At 44.7% G+C, this 19,387-nt stretch overlaps 1 protein-coding gene across 2 annotated transcripts in view; it reads left to right on the top strand.

Annotated features, from left to right (window-relative positions):
- Positions 1–17,014, top strand: part of fundc1 (FUN14 domain containing 1) — a 34,570-nt gene extending 17,556 nt beyond the window's left edge. For both annotated transcript variants that reach the window (XM_070893442.1, XM_070893441.1), the window contains exon 5: positions 16,567–17,014. In XM_070893442.1, coding sequence (XP_070749543.1) covers positions 16,567–16,644 — 78 coding nt within the window. In that variant the 3' untranslated portion in view covers positions 16,645–17,014. The remainder of the gene's footprint in view (positions 1–16,566) is intronic.
- The last annotated feature ends 2,373 nt before the right edge of the window (positions 17,015–19,387 follow it).

Below are 19,387 nucleotides of genomic sequence, written 5' to 3'. Positions count from 1 at the left end.
GATTTCCCTTTCATAAATCCATGCTGACTTGGACCGATCCTGTCACTGCTTTCCAAATGTGCTGCTATTTCATCTTTAATAATCTTTAATAATCATAGATAAAAGATCAAATGGGAAGATATTTAGGACAGAGAGCAGGAAATTATTTTTTAGTGAGCTGTAAGACTGGAATTAGTGATTGAGTCAGGGACCATGTCATCATTTAACAATACATTAGTTAGGTGGTTGAAGGAAAGAGGGGATTAAAGGGATATGGGAACAAGACGGGTACATGGGATTAGCATTACTACTCGTGGAGACTGGTTGTGCAAAACAGCTTGTTTCTGTGCTGTAATTTCTATGTAATATGTAATTCTATGTAGTATGTAATAAGTCTAACCAAACCAACTACTGCCTGTCAGCCTCGTCGCAAATAGTAAAGTGAAGGAAGGAGTATTTAATAGTGCCATTGAGTGCCACCTTCTCAGCAATAACCTTATGGACAGAGGCAGAGTACTCTGATGAGTGGTTTGTCTTTTTATAGCTATGTCCCTTCATCATCTACAAACTTAATTCAGAGGGTGATGGGACCCGCTGCAACAGCACTCAAGATGCCTCATAATATCCAAGACAGCTTGATGGCCTCTGCCACTGGACTAAATATTAATTCCAACATCATCAGTGCACTGTGGCTGCAGTATGTACAGGATGAATTGCAGCAACTCTTCAAGGTTACTTCAATAGCACCTCTCCTGCGACCTCTACCACTGAGAATGAGAAAAGCAATAATATAATGGGAGCACTATCATTTCCAAGTCACAGACCATCCTGATTTGGATGTACATTGCCATTCTTTCATTGTCACTGGGTCAATATCCTGTAATTCCTTGTCTAATACCATTGTGGAAGCAATATCAGCACAAGGATTGCAGCATTTCTTCAGTGTTACTTCATTGATGAGCTTTTATACAATCAAACTGTTTTCTATCAAGCAGTTTGCAAGTCATTTAACCCACCCTCTTTCTGTGTTTGTTGCCTTCCCCTCTCCTCCTTTTCTCCATTTTTCCAACCATACAAATATGCCTGCCTATCTTTTTAGTCTTCAGTTCTGATGAAGGGTAGGCAGCTAAAACACTTGTGTTTTCCCTTTACAGATGCTGACTGATTTATTGTGTATAAAGCATTTTCTGTTTTTATTTCAGATTTCCAGCATTTGTAGTGTTTCCTTTTTAATTTACAACCCTTGGTTTTACTTTGTTTTTTAAGTCTCCTGGCTTTTAATTCTTTTACTGTATATCCTTCTAAACTAAAGTGGAGATGGGGCAAGAAGGCCTCTCCCAATACTGCTCTTTAAATAACTGCTCGGAGATGGTTAAGAGAATTCTCAGTTGACTCATCTTGTGTTTTTTCCTCCCTCTCAGGAAAAGTTGTTATCCTCTGTTAGTGCCTCCTAATGTTGATTTCTGAGATCATGAATTCAGCGTATAGTTAATGACCTCCATACATACTTATTTCATTGTTCCATGGCATACCTGATTGGTAACATATGTGCTCTTGGCAGTTGCATGACTAGTTTTCTATAGGAATATAAAAAGGAAGAGATTAATGAAAGTAAATGTGGGCCCATTGGAGGCAGAGACAGGAGAAATTATAATGAGCAATAAGGAAATGGCAGAAATATTAAACAAAGAGATTGCTGTGCAAAATTAAAGCACATGGTATTGGGGGTAATGTATTGACGTGGATAGAGAACTGGTTGGCAGATAGGAAGCAAAGAGTAGGAATAAATGGGTCCTTTTCAGAATGGCAGGCAGTGACTAATGGGGTATCGCAAGGTTCAATGCTGGGCCCCCAGCTATTTACAATATACATTAATGATTTGGACGAAGGAATTGAATGTAATATCAAAGTTTGCAGATGACACTAAGCTGGGTGGCAGTGTGAGTTGTGAGGAGAATGCTAAGAGGCTGCAAGGTGACTTGGACAGGTTAGGTGAGTGGGCAAATGCATGGCAAATGCAGTATGCTGTGGATAAATGTGAGGTTATCCACTTTGGTGGCAAAAACAGGGAGGCAGAATATTATCTGAATGGTGACAGATTAGGAAAAGGAGAGGTGCAACGAGACCTGGGTGTCATGGTACATCAGTCATTGAAAGTTGGCATGCAGGTACAGCAGGTGGTGAAGAAGGCAAATGGCATGTTGGCCTTCATAGTGAGAGGATTTGAGTATAGGAGCAGGGAGGTCTTGCTGCAGTTGTACAGGGCCTTGGTAAGGCCACAACTTGAATATTGTGTACAGTTTTGGTCTCCTAATCTGAGGAAGGACATTCCTGCTATTGAGGGAGTGCAGCGAAGGTTCACCAGACTGATTCCTGGGATGGCAGGACTGACATATGAAGAAAGACTGGATCGATTTAGCTTATATTCACTGGAATTTAGAAGAATGCGAGGGGATCTCATAGAAACATATAAAATTCTGACGGGATTGGACAGGTTAGATGCAGGAAAAATGTTCCCGATGTTGGGGAAGACCAGAACTAGGGGTCACAGTCTAAGGATAAGGAGTAAGCCATTTAGGACCGAGATGAGGAGAAACTTGTTCACTCAGAGTTATGAACCTGTGGAATTCTCTACCACAGAAAATTGTTGAGGCCAGTTCATTAGATATATTCAAATGGGAGTTAGATGTGGCCCTTACGGCTAAAGGGATCAAGGGGTATGGAGAGAAAGCAGGAATGAGGTACTGAAGTTGTATGATCAGCCATGATCAAATTGAATGGCGGTGCAGGCTCGAAGGGCCGAATGGCCTACTTCTGCATCTATTTTCTATGTTTCTAAATACTTTGTATCTGTCTTCACGATAGAAGATACAAAAAACATTCCGGAAATAATGGGGAATCAAGGGTCTATAGAGAAAGAAGAACTTAAAGAAATCAGTATAAGTAAAGACATGTGGCTGGAAATTCCTTTATGGGTCATAGCGGTTATTTGCCGTCAAAAAAACCGCTATGACTCCGCTATGATTTAGAGGCTGTAAATTCAGGGGAAAATGGAAAAAAATCTTCCCGGCGGGAAAAATCGGCATTGCACAAAGATTTGCGGTGTAAATTGCGAATTTTCTGCAACTTTTCTCTGAGGCTGATAACGCTGCGAGTTAGGCCTAGGGAGGGGGGAAAAAACACAATATTTTCCCCAAAAAAAGGAGAAAAAAAAAATCGCAAAGCATTCACAAGACCCTTTTCTAGCGAATCGCTGCAAAAGAATGAAAAAAATAAACTTTAACTTACCTTTTTTGCAGGTTTTCATATCTACCACCGTTTCCAAGGGCTGCGCCGACAGGTTTTTCCTTGGCGATTTTTTTGACCCTATCTATGGGTGACCGCTGTTGCCAAAATCGGGCGAAAACGCTTTTTCCAGTCTTGCAGGCGGCGGTCCGCTCCTCAGCGGTATTTCAAAACCGCCAGAGGAAGACTTCAGGAAATTTCCCACTGCACCGTTTTCCGCCCAAAACAGCAAAATACCGCTGAAAAATGAGGAGGATGTTTGAGGAATTTCCAGCCCATAGTATTGGAGAAATTAATGGGACTAAGTGGTGAAAAATCCCCTGGACCCGACGACCTGCACCCTAGAGTTTTAGAAGAGGTAGCTGCAGAGATAGTGGGACCGTTGAGGTGGTCTCTTGATTGGTTTTTGGCACTTAGTAATTTTTTTAACGGACTGGAAGTCGGTCATAGTGGGGGCGGAAGTGTGGCGGTAATTCAGGATGAGGGGCGGAAGCTGGGACGTCAATCAGCGGCGGAGCGGTGGTGACGTCACAGCACGTGTGCGTCAGCCTGCTCTCTCCCCTCCGTTAAAGGGGAGAGACTCGTTGAGTATATTCAAGGCTGAGATTCTAGAGGAATCAAGGGACAGTGGAGTTGAGATCGAAGATCGACAATGATCTTATTAAATGGCAGAGCAGGCACGAGGGGCAATATGGCCTACTCCTAATTCTTATGTTCTAATTTGATTCAAATGTTGCAAAGTTTTGTTGTCACCAAGGTCACAGCTCAGAGGGAAAAGTCAAGCCATATTCAACCATCACATACTGTGTTATTTTCTCTTATTTTTATTCGATCCTGGGATATATGTGTCATTGGCAAGGCCAGCATTTATTGCCCATTCCTAATTGCCCTTGAGAAAGTGGCAGCGAGCCGCCTTCTTGAACCGCTGCAGTCCGTATGGTGAAGTTACTCCCACAGTGCTGTTAGGGAGGGAGTTCCAGGATTTTGACCCTGTGATGATGAAGGAACGGTGATATACTTCCAAGTCAGGATGATGTTCCCATGTGCCTGCTGCTCTTGTCCTTCTCGGTAGTGGAGGTCACAGGTTTTGGAGATGCTGTCGAAGAAGCCTTGGCAAGTTACTGCAGTGCATCTTATAGATGGTACACACTGCAGCCGCAGTGCGCCCATAGTGAAGGGAGTAAATGTTTAAGGTGGTGGTAATCAAGCTGGCTGCTTTGTCCTGGATGCTTTTGAGCTTCACGAGTGTTGTTGGAGCTGCACTCATCCAGGCAAGTGGATAATATTCCATCACACACCAGACCTGTGACATGTAGATGATGGAAAGGCTTTGGGGAGTCAAGAGGTGAGACACCGCAAAATACCCAGCCTCTGACCTATTCTTGTGGCCACATTATTTATGTGGTTGGTCCAGTTAAGTTTCTGGTCAATGCTGATCCCCGCCCCCCGGGATGTTGATGGTGAGTGATTCGGGATGGTAATGCCGTTGAATGTCAAGGAGCGGTGGTTAAACTCTCGCTTATTTGGACATAGTCATTGCCTGGCACTTGTGTGGTGTAAATTTTACTTGCCGCTTATCAGCCCAAGTCTGAATGTTATCCAGGACTTGCTACATGTGGGTGCAGACTGCTTCATTTTCTGAGGAGTTGTGAATGGAACTGGTTATGTATGCAACCCTATGTAACCAGTATTCTACCGCCACCAGAGGGCGTATCTGTTGGAGTCCCAATGGATCCCAGCATCCCTTGGGAACACTGTATATAATCAGGCCTCCCATGCTGTACCAGCACTCTGGAGTTAGAATAAAGAAACTACTAAGGTCACACTTACTCACGTCTACAGTACTCAGTTGCATTGCTTCATTCGAGACATAACAACTGGCGATGAGATAACGAACCACCACGCGAAAATGCAGCAAACTGTTGGCATCCTGTTGAAATTCTCAGAAGGGGACGATTGAGAGGCCTTCGTGGAGCGACTCGACCAATACTTTGTGGCCAACGAGCTGGAAGGGAGTGCGAACGCTGCCAAACGAAGGGCGATCCTCCTCACCGTCTGCAGGGCAACAACCTATGGCCTCATGAAGAACCTTCTTGCTCCGGTGAAACCAACAACCAAATCATATGAAGAACTGTGTACGCTGGTCCGGGAGCACCTGAATCCAAAGGTATCGATTTTACACATGTCAACGGTCTGAAGGCCAGGAAGTGGCGAGCTACGTCGCCGAACTAAGACGCCTTGCAGGACATTGCGAATTCGATGGATTCCTGGAGCAAATGCTAAGAGACTTTTTTGTGCTTGGCATTGGCCATGGGGTTATCCTTCGCAAACTATTGACTGTTGAAACACCGAACCTGAGCAAAGCTATAACGATAGCCCAGGCATTTACGTCCACCAGCGATAACACCAAACAAATTTCGCAGCATAATGGGGTTTCAGCAAGTACTGTACACAAAGTAACGCTGTTTTCAGGCAGGAATGCATATGGCAGAACATACACACCCTGCAGCTGCATGATCTCAGATGACCCAGAGTCCGCCATCAAGCGTGAAAGTGAGACAATTAACACCTTGTTGGCGCTGCGGAGGTGATCATCGAGTCCATCAATGCCGCTTCAAACACTGCGTGCAAAGGCTGTGGAACAACGGGACACCTCCAGCGAACGTGCAGATGAGCTGCAAACCCTGCAAACCACCACGTTGCAGAGGAAGACCGATCCATGGCGGATCAAACTGAACTAGAGACTCGAACCGAGGAGGCAGAAGCGTATGGGGTACACACCTTCACCACGAAATGTCCACCGATCATGTTAAAAGTCGAACTGAATGGAATTCCACTATCCAGGTGCGAGTCAGTCTATCATGAGCAAAAAGGCCTTCGACAAGCAGTGGTGCAACAAGGCGTTCAGGCCCAAGCTGAGAACTTACACTAAAGAGCTGATCCCTGTAATTGACAGCGCAACAGTATAAGTCTCCTATGATGGAGCAGTGCACGAACTCCCACTATGGATAGTACCAGGAGATGGCCCCACACTGATCGGCAGAAGCTGGCTGGGAAAAATCCACTGGAACTGGGACAACATCCGAGCGCTTTCGTCCGTCGACGATGCCTCGTGCCCAGGTTTTGAGCAAGTTTCTGTCGTTGTTTGAGCCAGGCATTGGAAGTTTCTCGGGGATGAAGGTGCAGATCCACTTGGTTCCCGGCACACGACCCATCCACCACAAGGCACGAGCGGTGCCATACATGATGCGAGAGAAAGTGGAGATCAAGCTGGACAGGCTGCAATAAGAGGGCATCCCGCGCTGGTGGAGTTCAACGAGTGGGCCAGTCCGATTGTTCAGGTTCTCAAGGGCGATGGCACGGTCAGACTTTGTGGGGACTATAAAGTAACGATTAACCGTTTTTCGCTGCAGGACCAGTACCCGCTCTCCATGGCAGACGACCTATTTGCGACCCTGGCAGGAGGAAAGACGTTCACCAAGCTGGACCTGACCTCGGCCTGCATGACACAGGAGCTGGCTGAATCTTCGAAAGGCCTCACCTGCATTAACACGCACAAAAGTCTGTTCATCTACAATAGATGCCCGTTTGGGATTTGATCGGCCGCGGCTATTTTTCATAGGAACATGGAGAGTCTGCTAAAGTCGGTTCCGCACACCGTGGTTTTCCAGGACGACATACTGATCACAAGTCAGGACACCATCGAATACTTGCAGAACCTGGAAGAGGTTCTAAGTCAGCTAGATCGTGTGGGACTCAGGTTGAAACGTTCGAAGTGTGTTTTCCTGACGCCAAAAGTCGAGTTCTTAGGGCGAAGAATCGCGGCAGACAGCATCAGACCCACAGACACCAAGACGGAGGCCATCAAGAACACGCCGAGACCACAAATCATGACGGAGCTGCGGTTGTTCCTGGGACTCCTCAGTTATTTTGGTAATTTCCTACCCAGGTTAAGCACCTTGCTAGAACCTCTACATGTGTTGCTACGCAAGGGAGATGACTGGGTATGGGGGAAATCACAAGAGGCTGCTTTTTAAAAAACAAAAAAACTGCTTGTTCTGTATGACCCATGTAAACGTTTAGTGTTAGCTTGCGATGCGTCTTTGTACGGGGTCGGGTGTGTGTTACAACAAGCAAACTAATCAGGAACATTGCAACCAGTCGCTTATGCGTCCAGGAGTTTGTCCAAGGCCGAAAGGGCCTACAGCATGATTGAAAGAGAAGCTCTGGCATGCGTTTACGGGGTAAAAAAATGCACCAGTATCGGTTTGGGCTTAAGTTCGAGTTAGAAACTGACCATAAGCCACTCGTATCGCTATTCTCAGAGAGCAAAGGTATTAATACCAATGCCTCTGCTCGCATCCAAAGATGGGCGCTCACGCTGTCTGCATATAACTATGTAATTTGCCACAAACCAGGCACAGAGAACTGCGCTGATGCTCTCAGTCAGCTACCATTGCCCACCACCGGGGTGGAAATGGCACAGCCTGCAGACTTGCTCTTGGTGATGGATGCATTTGAAAATGAAAAGTCACCCATTACGGCCCGCCAGATCAGGACCTGGACCAGCCAGGATCCTTTACTGTCCCTTGTAAAAAAAACTGTGTCCTCCATGAGAGCTGGTCCAGCGTCCCAGCGGAGATGCATGAAGAGATCAAGCCGTTTCAGCGACGCAAAGACGAAATGTGCATACAGGCAGATTGTCTTTTGTGGGGTAATCGTGTGGTTTTGCCGAATAAAGGCAGGGAAACGTTCAGACGTGACCTACACAGTACCCGCCCAGGCATAGTAATGATGAAAGCTATAGCCAGATCCCATGTGTGGTGGCCCGGCATTGACTCAGATTTGGAGTCTTGCGTGCGCCAATGCAACACTTGCTTTCAACTGAGCAATGCACCCAGAGAGGCACCGCTAAGTTTGTGGTCATGGCCCTCCAAACCATGGTCTAGGATCCACGTTGACTTTGCTGGCCCGTTTCTAGGCAAAATGTTTTTGGTTGTTGTGGATGCTTATTCAAAATGGATTGAGTGTGTAATAGTGTCTGTAAGCACATCCACGGCCACCATCGAAAACCTATGAGCCATGTTTGCCACGCAGGGCCTGTCTGATGTCCTTGTCAGCGACAATGGGCCGTGCTTCACCAGCGCTGAATTCAAGGAATTCATGACCCGCAATGGGATCAAGCACTTCACATCTGCCCCGTTCAAACCCGCATCCGACGAACGAGCAGTCCAAACCATCAAGCAAAGCTTGAAACGTGTGTCGGAAGGCTCCCTGCAGAGCCCTGTCCCGAGTCCTGCTCAGCTACCGCACCAGACCCCACTCGCTCACCGGGATTCCCCCAGCCGAGCTGCTCATGAAAAGGGCACTCAAAACAAGGCTCTCTCTCGTCCACCCTGATCTCCATGATCACGTCGAGGGCAGGCGGCATCAACAAAACATGTACCATGATCTCGCAAATTTGTCACGCAAGATTGAAGTCAATGACCCTGTATTTGTACTCAACTATGGACATGGTCCCAAATGGCTTGCTGGCATTGTCATAGCCAAAGAAGGGAGTAGGGTCAAACTCGCAAATGGACTAACTTGCAGAAAGCATTTGGACCAAACCAAACTGCGATTCACAGACTGCCATGAGCAACCTGAAGAGGACACCACCAACTTCGACCCTCCGACACACACACAAGTGGCAACCGACAACACAGTTGACCACGAAGCTGAACTCATCATCCCCAGCAGCCCAGCAAGGCCAGCTGTGCAGCAGCCCAGAGAAGAACCAACCAACTCACCTGCACCTGCATTTGTACCGAGACGATCGACTTAGGAGCGAAAGGCCCAGATCGTCTCATCCTGTAAATAAGTGTACTATTGACTTTGGGAGGGAGTGATGTTATGTATGCAACCCTATGTAACCAGTATTCTACCGCCACCAGAGGGTGTATCTGTTGGAGTCCCAAGGGATTCCAGCATCCCTTGGGAGCATTGTATATAAGCAGGCCTCTCATGCTGTACCAGCACTCTGGAGTTAGAATAAAGAGACTAAGGTCACACTTACTCACGTCTACAGTACTCAGTTGCATTGCTTCATTCGAGACATAACAGAACTGAACACTCCACTTCTGATCTTGTGATGGAGGGAAGGTCATTGATGAAGCAGCTGAAGATGGTTGGGCCTAGGACACTGCCCTGAGGAACTCCTGCAGCGATGTCCTGGGGCTGAGATGATTGACCACCAACAATCACAACCATCTTCCTTTGATTCCAACCAGTTTTACTAGGGCTCCTTGATGTCAGACTCGGTCAAATGCTGCCTTGACATCACAGGCAGTCACTCTCCCCTCACCTCTCGAATTGAACTCTTTTGTTCCTGTTTGGACCAAGGCTGTAATGAGGTCTGGAGTCGAGTGGTCCTGGTGGAACCCAAACTGGGCATCGGTGAGCAGGTTATTGGTGAGTACGTGCCACTTGTTAGCACTTTCGACGACACTTGCCATCACTTTGCTAATGATTGAGAATAGACTGGTGGGGCGGTAATTGATCGGATTAGATATGTCCTGCTTTTTATGGATAGGACATACCTGGGCAGTTTTCTACATTGTCAGGTAGATGCCAGTGTTGTAATTGTACTAGAACTTCTGGAGCACAAATCTTCAGCATGACAGCCGGGATGTTGTCTGGGCCTATAGCCTATGCTGTATCAAGTGCGGTCAGCCACTTCTTTGATATCACATGGAGTGAATCGAATTGGCAGAAGACTGGCTTCTGTGGGGATCTCAGGAGGAGGCCGATATGGATCATCTAATCGGCACTTCTGGCTGAAGATGGTTGCAAATGCTTCAGCCTGTCTTTTGCACTCGCAAGCTGGGCTCCGCCATCATTGAGGATGGGGATATTCATGGAGCCTCCTCCTTCTGTCAATTATTGAATTACTCACCACCATTCACAACTGGATGTAGCAGGACTGCAGAGCTTTGATCTGACCGTTGATTGTGGGATCGCGTAACTCTGTCAGTGGCATGGTATTTCTGCTATTTAGCATGCATGTAGTCCTGTGTTGTAGCTTCCCCAGGTTGGCACCTCATTTTTAGGTATACCTGGTGCTGCTCCTGGCATGCTCTTCGGCACTCCTCAGTGAACCAGGGGTGATCCCCTGGCTTGATGGTAAAGGATATGCTGGGCCATGAGGTTGCAGATTGTGGTGGAATACAATTCTGCTGCTGTTGATGGCCCACAGTGCCTCATGGATGCCCAGTTTTGAGCTGCTAGATCTGTTCTGAATTTGTTCCATTTAGCACGGTGGTAGTGCCACACAAGGGATGGATATTGGCTGAACGGTATGATTCTCTGAGTATGATTATGTCAGGCTGTTGCATGACTAATCTGTGGGACAGCTCTCCCAATTTTGGGACAAGTGCCCAGATGTTCATGAGAAGGACTTTGCAGGATTGGCTAACTAACAGAAAACAGAGAGTTGGGATAAATGGGTCATTTTCTGGTTGGCAAACGGTAACTAGTAGGGTGCCACAGGGATCGGAGCTGGGACCTCAACTATTTACAATCTATATTAATGACTTAGATGAAGGGACGGAGTGTAATGTAGCCAAGTTTGTTGTTGATACAAAGATGGATGGGAAAGCAAGTTTGTGACACAAATAATCTGCAAAGGGATACAGACAGGCTAAGTGAGTGGGTAAACATTTGGCAGATGGAGTATAATGTGGGAAAGTGTGAGGCTATCCACTTTGGCAGGAAAAATAAAAAAGCAAATTATTATTTAAATGGAGAGAGATTACAAAATGCTGCAGTACAGAGGGACCTGGGGTTCTTTAGTATGAAATACAAAAAGTTAGTATGCAGGTCCAGCAAGTAATCAGGAAGGCAAATGGAATGTTGGCCTTTATTGCAAGGGGGATGGAGTATAAAAGCAGGGAAGTCCTGCTACAACTGTACAGGATATTGGTGAGGCCACACCTAGAGTACTGCATACAGTTTGGGTCCAGAGGTTCCTGGAGAGCTGTGGAGGCTAGGTCATTGAATATATTTAAGGTGGAAATAGACAATTTTTTGAATGATAAAGGTGTGAAGGGTTATGGGGAGCGGGCAGGGAAATGGATCTGAGCCCAAGATCAGATCAGCCATGATATTAAATGGCGGAGCAGGTTCGAAGGGCCAAATGGCCTATTCCTGCTCCTATTTCTTATGTTCTTATGTAAAAGTCTCTGCCATTTCCCTGTTTCCCATTATTAATTCCCCAACCTCATCCTCTGAGCAACCAACTTTAGCTACTCTCTTCCTTTTTATGCACCTGTAGAAGCTCTTACTGTCTGTTTGTATATTTTTTGCTAATTTACTCTCATAATATATCTTCTCTCTCTTTATTATTTTTTTTAGTTCTTTACTGGTTTCTAAAAATGTCCCAATCCTCTGGCCTACCACTAATCTTTGCAACATTGTTTGCCTTTATTTTCAATTTGATACCATCCTTAACTTCCTTAGCCACAAATGATTCATCCTTCTCTTCGAGTCTTTCTTTCTCACTGTAATATATCTTTGCTGAAAGTTATGAAATACCTCCTTAAATGTCTGCCACTGCTTATCTACCGTCTTGCCCTTTAATCTATTTTCCCAGTCCACTTTAGCCAACTCTGTCTTCATTCCTTTGTAATTGCCTTTATTTAAGTTCAGGACACTAGAGTGAAACCCAAGTTTTTTGCCCTCAAACTGAATTTGAAATTCTAACATGCTATGATCGATCACTCTTCCCTAGAGGATTCTGTACTATGAGATCATTAATTAATCCTATCTCATTACACATTATCAGATCTAAAATAGCTTGTTCCCTGGTTGGTTCCACAATGTATCGTTCTAAGAAACCATCCCGAATACACTATGAACTCGTCCTCAACGCTACCTTTGCCAATTTGATTTGTCCAATCTATGTGAAGATTAAAATTGCCCATGATTATTGCAGTACCTTTCTTACAAGCCTCCATTATTTCTTGCTTTATACTCTGTCCTACAGTGTAGCTACTGTTAGGGGGCCTATTGACTATTCCACCAGTGACTTCTTTCCCTTATTTCTTATCTCCACCCAAACTGATTCTACATCTTGATCTTCTGAGCCAATATCATTTCTCACTGATCTCATCCTTTATTAACAGAGCTACCCCATCTCCTTTCCTTTCTGCTATGCTTCCAAAATGTCAAATACTCCTGAATATTCAGTTCCTAGCCTTGGTCACCTTGCAACCATGTCTCTGTAATGGCTATCAGATTATACCCATTTAGAAATAGAAAGATGGCAGGTTCAATGACTGATTTATGCTGAATTAGATGATTTCAATTATGGCAGTAGTAAGAGTGGTAAAACTGGCTTTACGTTTAGGGCTTTCTCCCTATAAATTCTATTTGTGTTTAACACAAAACCTACCTTCCACGGGAAAGCAGGTGTTTGAAGTAGCCGGGATAACAGACCTCTGGGTGCACAATTAATCCATTACTATTGTGATGTGTACTGAAAATAGTACAAGGCACCACCTTATATTCCTGATCTCTTTGATAGAAAACACCATGCTGGCAGGTCACTAGCTCAGACCCAAACCACTAATTTATGTCCATTAAGAGTGAGATTAAGCAAGAGCAGATCATTCAGTAGCTTACAGTATTTCACTTAACGTTTCACTCTTTGTTCCAATAGCATAAAAATTCAATTCTTTGTGGTCATCTTCAGTAACTTTGACCTATGCATCTATGATGAAAAGGTAAATTACGTGTCAGCTGAACCCAGGGAGTCCCTCATTTGCTGTCAGCTTTAATAGCAGAACAGCAAAACAGAAAAACTGGAGAACATGATACCTAATTAGACAGATCTCTCTTGCTTTTGGTGTCCAAACTTACATAAAGGAAGATTAAAAAGGCGATTTCACAATTAATTAAAACTGTCAATGAAGTAGATTTTAGAGACACATGAGCGGCCTTTCAAGCAATTTGTACCTTTCGGACAAGGTAAAGCTGCACACTGGGTCTTGCTCACAGGATCCCTGCTAGGAAGGCCATTACAGAGGCTTATCATTGCAAATGAAGTAAACTAAATACAAACAATTGATGGCTTTTGTTCTTTTAACATTTGTTAAAGAATCAGCATAAGCAGAGGTGGTGTAATCCTACTTTGAAGCAGACATTTACATACGATGCAAAGTTGTTTATTTTCTCCTAGAAAGCGGTCACAGAAGACATTGTAATGTTTGTACAATGCTGCTAGTAGCTACATAAACATATTCCTATATATAATCTAAAAACTCTTGTCACCTAAAACAGAATTGATCCTCTAGGTCTGTCACACCTGATTTAGAGAGGAAAACAGTGAGTTATGGTTCCCATTTCTGATCAGCAGTCAACAACCCTCTGGAAATTGTGTGTGGATGTACAGTGCGCACAGGATCAAGCTTGGCTATGATTTTCCCTAGGGTTGAATAGCCCACTATCAGTTAAAATGAGCCTAAACAATAGTATTCCTGTTGCCAAGAAAGAACATGGTCTGCTTAGCTGTAGCAGGCCTGGCTAATCCCACCTTCCCCACTGAGCTGCTCCAGTTTTCCATTTTTCCAAAGTAAATCTAACTTATGCTTGTCTCCCTCATTCCTAGTAGGTTTGAATTCCAGACAGGTCTCTCCCTTTTGAGTTTTCATTCAGCACCACTTACACTTCTACAGCACTCCTCACTTATCACTCCCAAACTTCACTTTTCTAATGCTCTCTCAGCTGGCCTCCTCCCTCCACAGATTCAAACAGTTGCACAAATCCCTGCACTTCCATCAGCAGTACAACATGGCATGGCCAGACAACAGAAGTGTAGGACATTATGCAAATGATCACATTTTTAAAATTATTCATTCTCAGGATATAACTGTCACTGACAAGGCCAGGATTTATTGCCCATCCTTGGTTGCCCTTAAAGTTGGTGGTGGTGGTGGTCGGGCCTTCTTGAATCACTGCAGTCGGCGTGGTGAAGGTACTCCCACAATGCTGTTAGGTGGGGAGTTCCAGGATTTTGACCCAGTGACAATTAACGAACAGCGATATATGTCCAAGTCAGCATGGTGTGTGACTTGGAGGGGAACTCCGAGGTGATGGTGTGCTTACTGCCCTTGTACGTCTAAGTAGTGGGGGGTCACTGGATTGAGGGGGTTGCTGTCGAAAATTCCTTGGCAACTTACAGCAGTGCATCCTGCAGATAGTACACACTGCAGCCAAGGTCCACTCATGTTGGAGGGAGTGGGTGTGCTTCACATGTGGCTGGAGGATATTACTCAGGTAGGGTGAGATGAGACTGAATTGATTTGAAAGTGAGGGCAAGAATCTTGAAATTAATTCACTTGGGCTCAATAGAGCTCAGCAAGAACAGGATAGAAATGTAGTGTAGTGTGCAGTTGAGCACATCAGCTGTGATGTTCTGAATGAGTTGTAATTTGTGGAGGATATGGGGCCAGATGGGCGAGCATCATAAAATTCAAGTCTGGGGTGATAAACACATGGATTAGAGTTTTGGCAATAGAAAATGGAGAGAAGGGCATTGTTAAGGAGGTGCCAACCAAGGACATTGATGGAGTCCAGGCCAGAATAATCACAGTAACAACAAATAAGCTTTTGCTGGGAGACACAGCTTTAACATACTTTCTTTGTAAATGTTATTCCCCAGCGATAGCTCATCTATTGTTACTATGATTTTACATTTTAAAATACAATCATATATTTATTAAAACAGAAAATGTTTGAAATGCAGGTCAGGCAGCATCTGTGTAGAGAGAAACAGAGTTAATCCCCTCCCCCTCCCCTCCCCTCAACTCCAATGAAGATAAATGAGGACAAAAGCTGGTCAAAGTCATGAAAGGTAGGGGTTCTGGGTACCCCTTCACTAGGTTTAAGGCTAATTAATGCCTCTTTTGAAGCGTTGCCACTCACTGTCCAGCCCTCATTTCCATAGGGCATGTGCTCATTGGTACTGTAACAGACTATGCCACTTAAATCATTTTTACATGTCTGAGAAATTTGATTAAGGCAATCATCATTGCTCTCCTATCTGGCTCCACATCCTCCACAAATTACAACTCATTCAGAACATCACAGCTGATGTCCTCAATGCATGTTACACTACATTTCTATCCTGTTCTATCCAGTTCTTGCTGAGCTCTATTGAACTCCAGTAAATTAATTTCAAGATTCTTGTCCTTGCTTTCAAATGAATCCACAGCCTCATCTCACCCTGCCCGAGTAATATCCTCCAACCACATGTGAGACACATCCACTCCCTCCATGATGAGTATACCTTGGCTGCAGTGAGTACTATCTCAGGATGCAATGCTGCAAGTTGCCAAAGACATTTGGGCGAGGTGCTGGAGAGGGACCAGCACCCATAGAACTGAAGCCAGCAAAGAGTCAATGGCAGGGAAGAAAAGCAGCACCGAGAAGGAAATTTCCCGGCCGCTAGACAGTTGATTCAAAAACAGAGTTGCCAATTATGGCAACCGCTATGTAATTTCCATGGGGCATGTGTTCGTTGGTGCTGTAACAAACTATGCCACTTAAATCATTTTTGTGTGTGGAGGAACTTTGATTAAAACAATCATCATTGGGGTAAGAAATTTCTCTTTTTGCCATACACAAATATTTTAGTAGTTAAAAACATATTCTGTAAAATTTTATTGTTTGGCTTGACCAGCTTTGCTTTCAATTTCTGACCAGTCATACCTTGGAAGATCACAATAGGGGAAATTTCTTGCAGTGTCTTTTAAAATACAAATCTACACTTCCTCTGAACTCTAAATATGATTTTATTTTTAATTAATACACTAATTGGTAGTATTTGTGTTTTACTTGTGCAAAACTCTCCCCACCCAACTCTTTCAGAACCAATGCGTATTTCAGAGCTTTATAGGAATTTTTCAACAAAGTATATGAACAGGTTATTTTAAAAAGAGTGTACTCTTTAGACCAGTAAGATTGGAACCTGTGAACATAATGTTTCTTTAAATCCCAAGCTCTGGATTGGCTACTTGAATTTACATTAACAAAACATGTAACAACTTTGGTTATCTTTGAATGCTAGATAATCAGTGTATGCTTTCTGTGAAAATTATTAATAATGCAACCATTACAAAAAACTGAAAAGTCACTATTTTCCTTTAACAAATAATCTTATGGTGTCATGAAATTATTTGTGTTAATGTTGCAATATTATGTATTTATAAGCAAATTTCCAGGTTTGAATTATATCACTTGACTGTTGAATATTTTTCCCCACAGTCAGCTGAATTTGTAAAGAAAAATATCGTGCTGGCCAGTGGTTTTGTTGGAGGCTTTTTATTGGGACTGGCTTCCTAAGAATTTCTGGCACTGTACAGACACAATGACAACAAAGAAGACAAAGCTACAGTTTGGTCCTGAAAATCCAAAGTGCTGTATGAGCAAAACTATCACACCAGTGTCAACAGCCCACAAAGAGACACAATTAGTTCAAGTGATCAGAGTTAAATATTAAAAGGACACAAGAAAAACATATTTATCCTGTACTTGTAATTTTAATTCATTGAATTGATTCATGATATAATTTATATTGTCAAGGAAGACTTAATTTTCTCAGTTGAGTTTAAAAAAGAGTTTTGTATAGTTTCTCCTCTTATATCGTACTTCTTATGCTGTAAACCAACTCTAGAACAAGCCAAGTAAATGCTGTATATTCTGTTGTATAGGCTTAATAAACATACTATTTAAAATTTATTGGAAACATGGATCTGATTAACATATAAAGAGCTTACTATCGTCTACAACAACAAAAACTTGTATTTATATAGCGCTTTTAACGTAGTAAAACGTCCCAAGCCGTTTCACTGGTGTGCTATAAGACAAAACAAATACATTTGACACCGAGCCACATAAGAAGATATTACGGCAGATGATCAAACTCTTGGTTAAAGAGGTAGATTTTAAGGAGCCTCTTAAAGGAGGAAAGAGAGGTGGAGAGATTTAGGGAGGAAGTTCCAGAGCTTGGGGCTTAGGCAGCTAAAAGCACAGCCATCAATGGTTGAGCAGTTATAATCAGAAATGCTCAAGGAGGCAGAATTCGAGGAGAGCAGACATCTCAGGGGGTGGTGAGGGGATTACAGAGATAGGGAGGGGCGAGGCCATAGAGGGATTTTCAAACAAGGATGAGAATTTTGAAATCGAGGCATTGCTTAACCAGGAGCTAATGTAGGTCAGCAAACACAGGGATGATGGGTGAGCGGGACTTGGTGCAAGTTAGGACATGGGCTCCCGAATTTTGGGTGACCCCAAGTTTACTTAGGGTCATAATCATCATAAGCAGTCTCTCGGAATCGAGGAGGACTTGCTTTCACTCCCAAAGTGAGTTCTTTGATGGCTGAATAGTCCGATACTAGAGCCACAGACCCTGTTACAGGTGGGACAGACATTCGTCGAGGGAAGGGATTGATGGGGCTGGTTTGCCGCATGCTCCTTCCGCTACCTGCGCTTGGCCTCTTCATGCTCTTTGCGTTGAGACTCTCAGAGCTCAATGCCCTCCCGGATGGACTTTCTCCACCTCGGGCAGTCTGCGGCCAGGGTCTCCCAGGTGTCAGTGGTGATGTCGCACTTTACCAGGGAGGCTTTAAGGATATCCTTATAACGTTTCCACTGTCCTCCTTTGGCTCGTTTACCGTGAAGGAGCTCCACATAAAGCATTTGCTTAGGGAGTCTTGTATCTGGCATGCGTACTATGTGGCCTGCCCAGCGAAGCTGATCGAGTGTGGTCAGTGCTTCAATACTGGGGATGTTAGCCTGGTCGAGGACACTGATGTTGGTGCACCTGTCCTCCCAGGGGATTTGCAGGATCTTGCGGAGACATCGTTGGTGATATATCTCCAGCGACTTGAGGTGCCTCTGTACATCGCCCATGCCTCAGACCCATTCAGGAGAGTGGGTAATACCACAGCCCTGTAGACCACGAGTTTGGTGGTAAATTTGAGGGCCTGGTCTTCAAACACTCTTTTCCGCAGGCAGCCAAAGGCTGCGCTGGCGCACTGGAGGCGATGCTGAATCTCCGCATCAATATCTGCCTTTGTTGATAAGGGGGTCCCGAGATATGGGAAATGGTCCACGTTGTCCATGGCCACGCCGTGGATCTTCATGATTGGAGGGCAGTGCTATGCGACGATGACAGGCTAGTGAAGGACGTTTGTCTTATGGATGTTAAGCGTAAGGCCCATTCTTTCATATGCCTCAGTGAATACATTGACTATATCCTGGAGTTCAGCCTCTGAATGTGCACAGACGCAGGCATCATCCGCATACTGCAGCTCAATGACAGAGGTTGGGGTGATCTTCGACCTGGCCTGGAGGCGGCGTAGGTTAAACAGCTTCCCACTGGTTCTGTAGTTTAATTCCACTCCAGCGGGGAGCTTGTTGATTGTGAGGTGGAGCATGGCAGCGAGGAAAATTGAGAAGACGGTTGGAGCGATAATGCAGCCCTTTTTGACCCCTGTCCGGACGTGGATTGGGTCTGTAATGGATCCGTTGTTAAGGATCACGGCCTGCATGTCATTGTGAAGGAGGCGAAGGATGTTGACAAACTTTTGAGGGCATCCGAAACGGAGGAGGATGCTCCATCGACCCTCACGGTTGACAGTGTCAAAGGCCTTTGTAAGATCGAAAAAGACCATGTATAAGGGCTGGCACTGCTCCCTGCATTTTTCCTGCAACTGGCATGCTGCAAAGATCATGTCTGTTGTGCCCCATAGGGGACGAAATCCGCATTGTGATTCCGGGTGGAGCTCCTCGGCCACAGGGAGATGACGATTGAGGAGAACTCGAGCAACAACTTTCCCAATAGCTGATAGCAGGGAGATTCCCCTGTAGTTGCTGCAGTCGGACTTGTCCTCCTTTTTAAAAATGGTCACAATCACTGCATCTCTGAGATCTCCCGGCATGCTCTCCTCCCTCCAGATGAGGTCATGTATCTGTGCCAACAGTGTCTCTCTGCCATATTTTAATGCCTCAGCAGGGATTCCATCTGCACCATAGCCTTGTTATTCTTAAGCTGTTTTATGGCTTTGCCTACCTCGTGCAACGT

Source organism: Pristiophorus japonicus, chromosome 11 (genome assembly GCF_044704955.1).
Source record: "Pristiophorus japonicus isolate sPriJap1 chromosome 11, sPriJap1.hap1, whole genome shotgun sequence".
Taxonomy (NCBI): Eukaryota; Metazoa; Chordata; class Chondrichthyes; family Pristiophoridae; genus Pristiophorus; species Pristiophorus japonicus.
The sequence above is the reverse complement of the archived record's forward strand: the minus strand, read 5'-3'. Positions and strand labels throughout refer to the sequence as shown.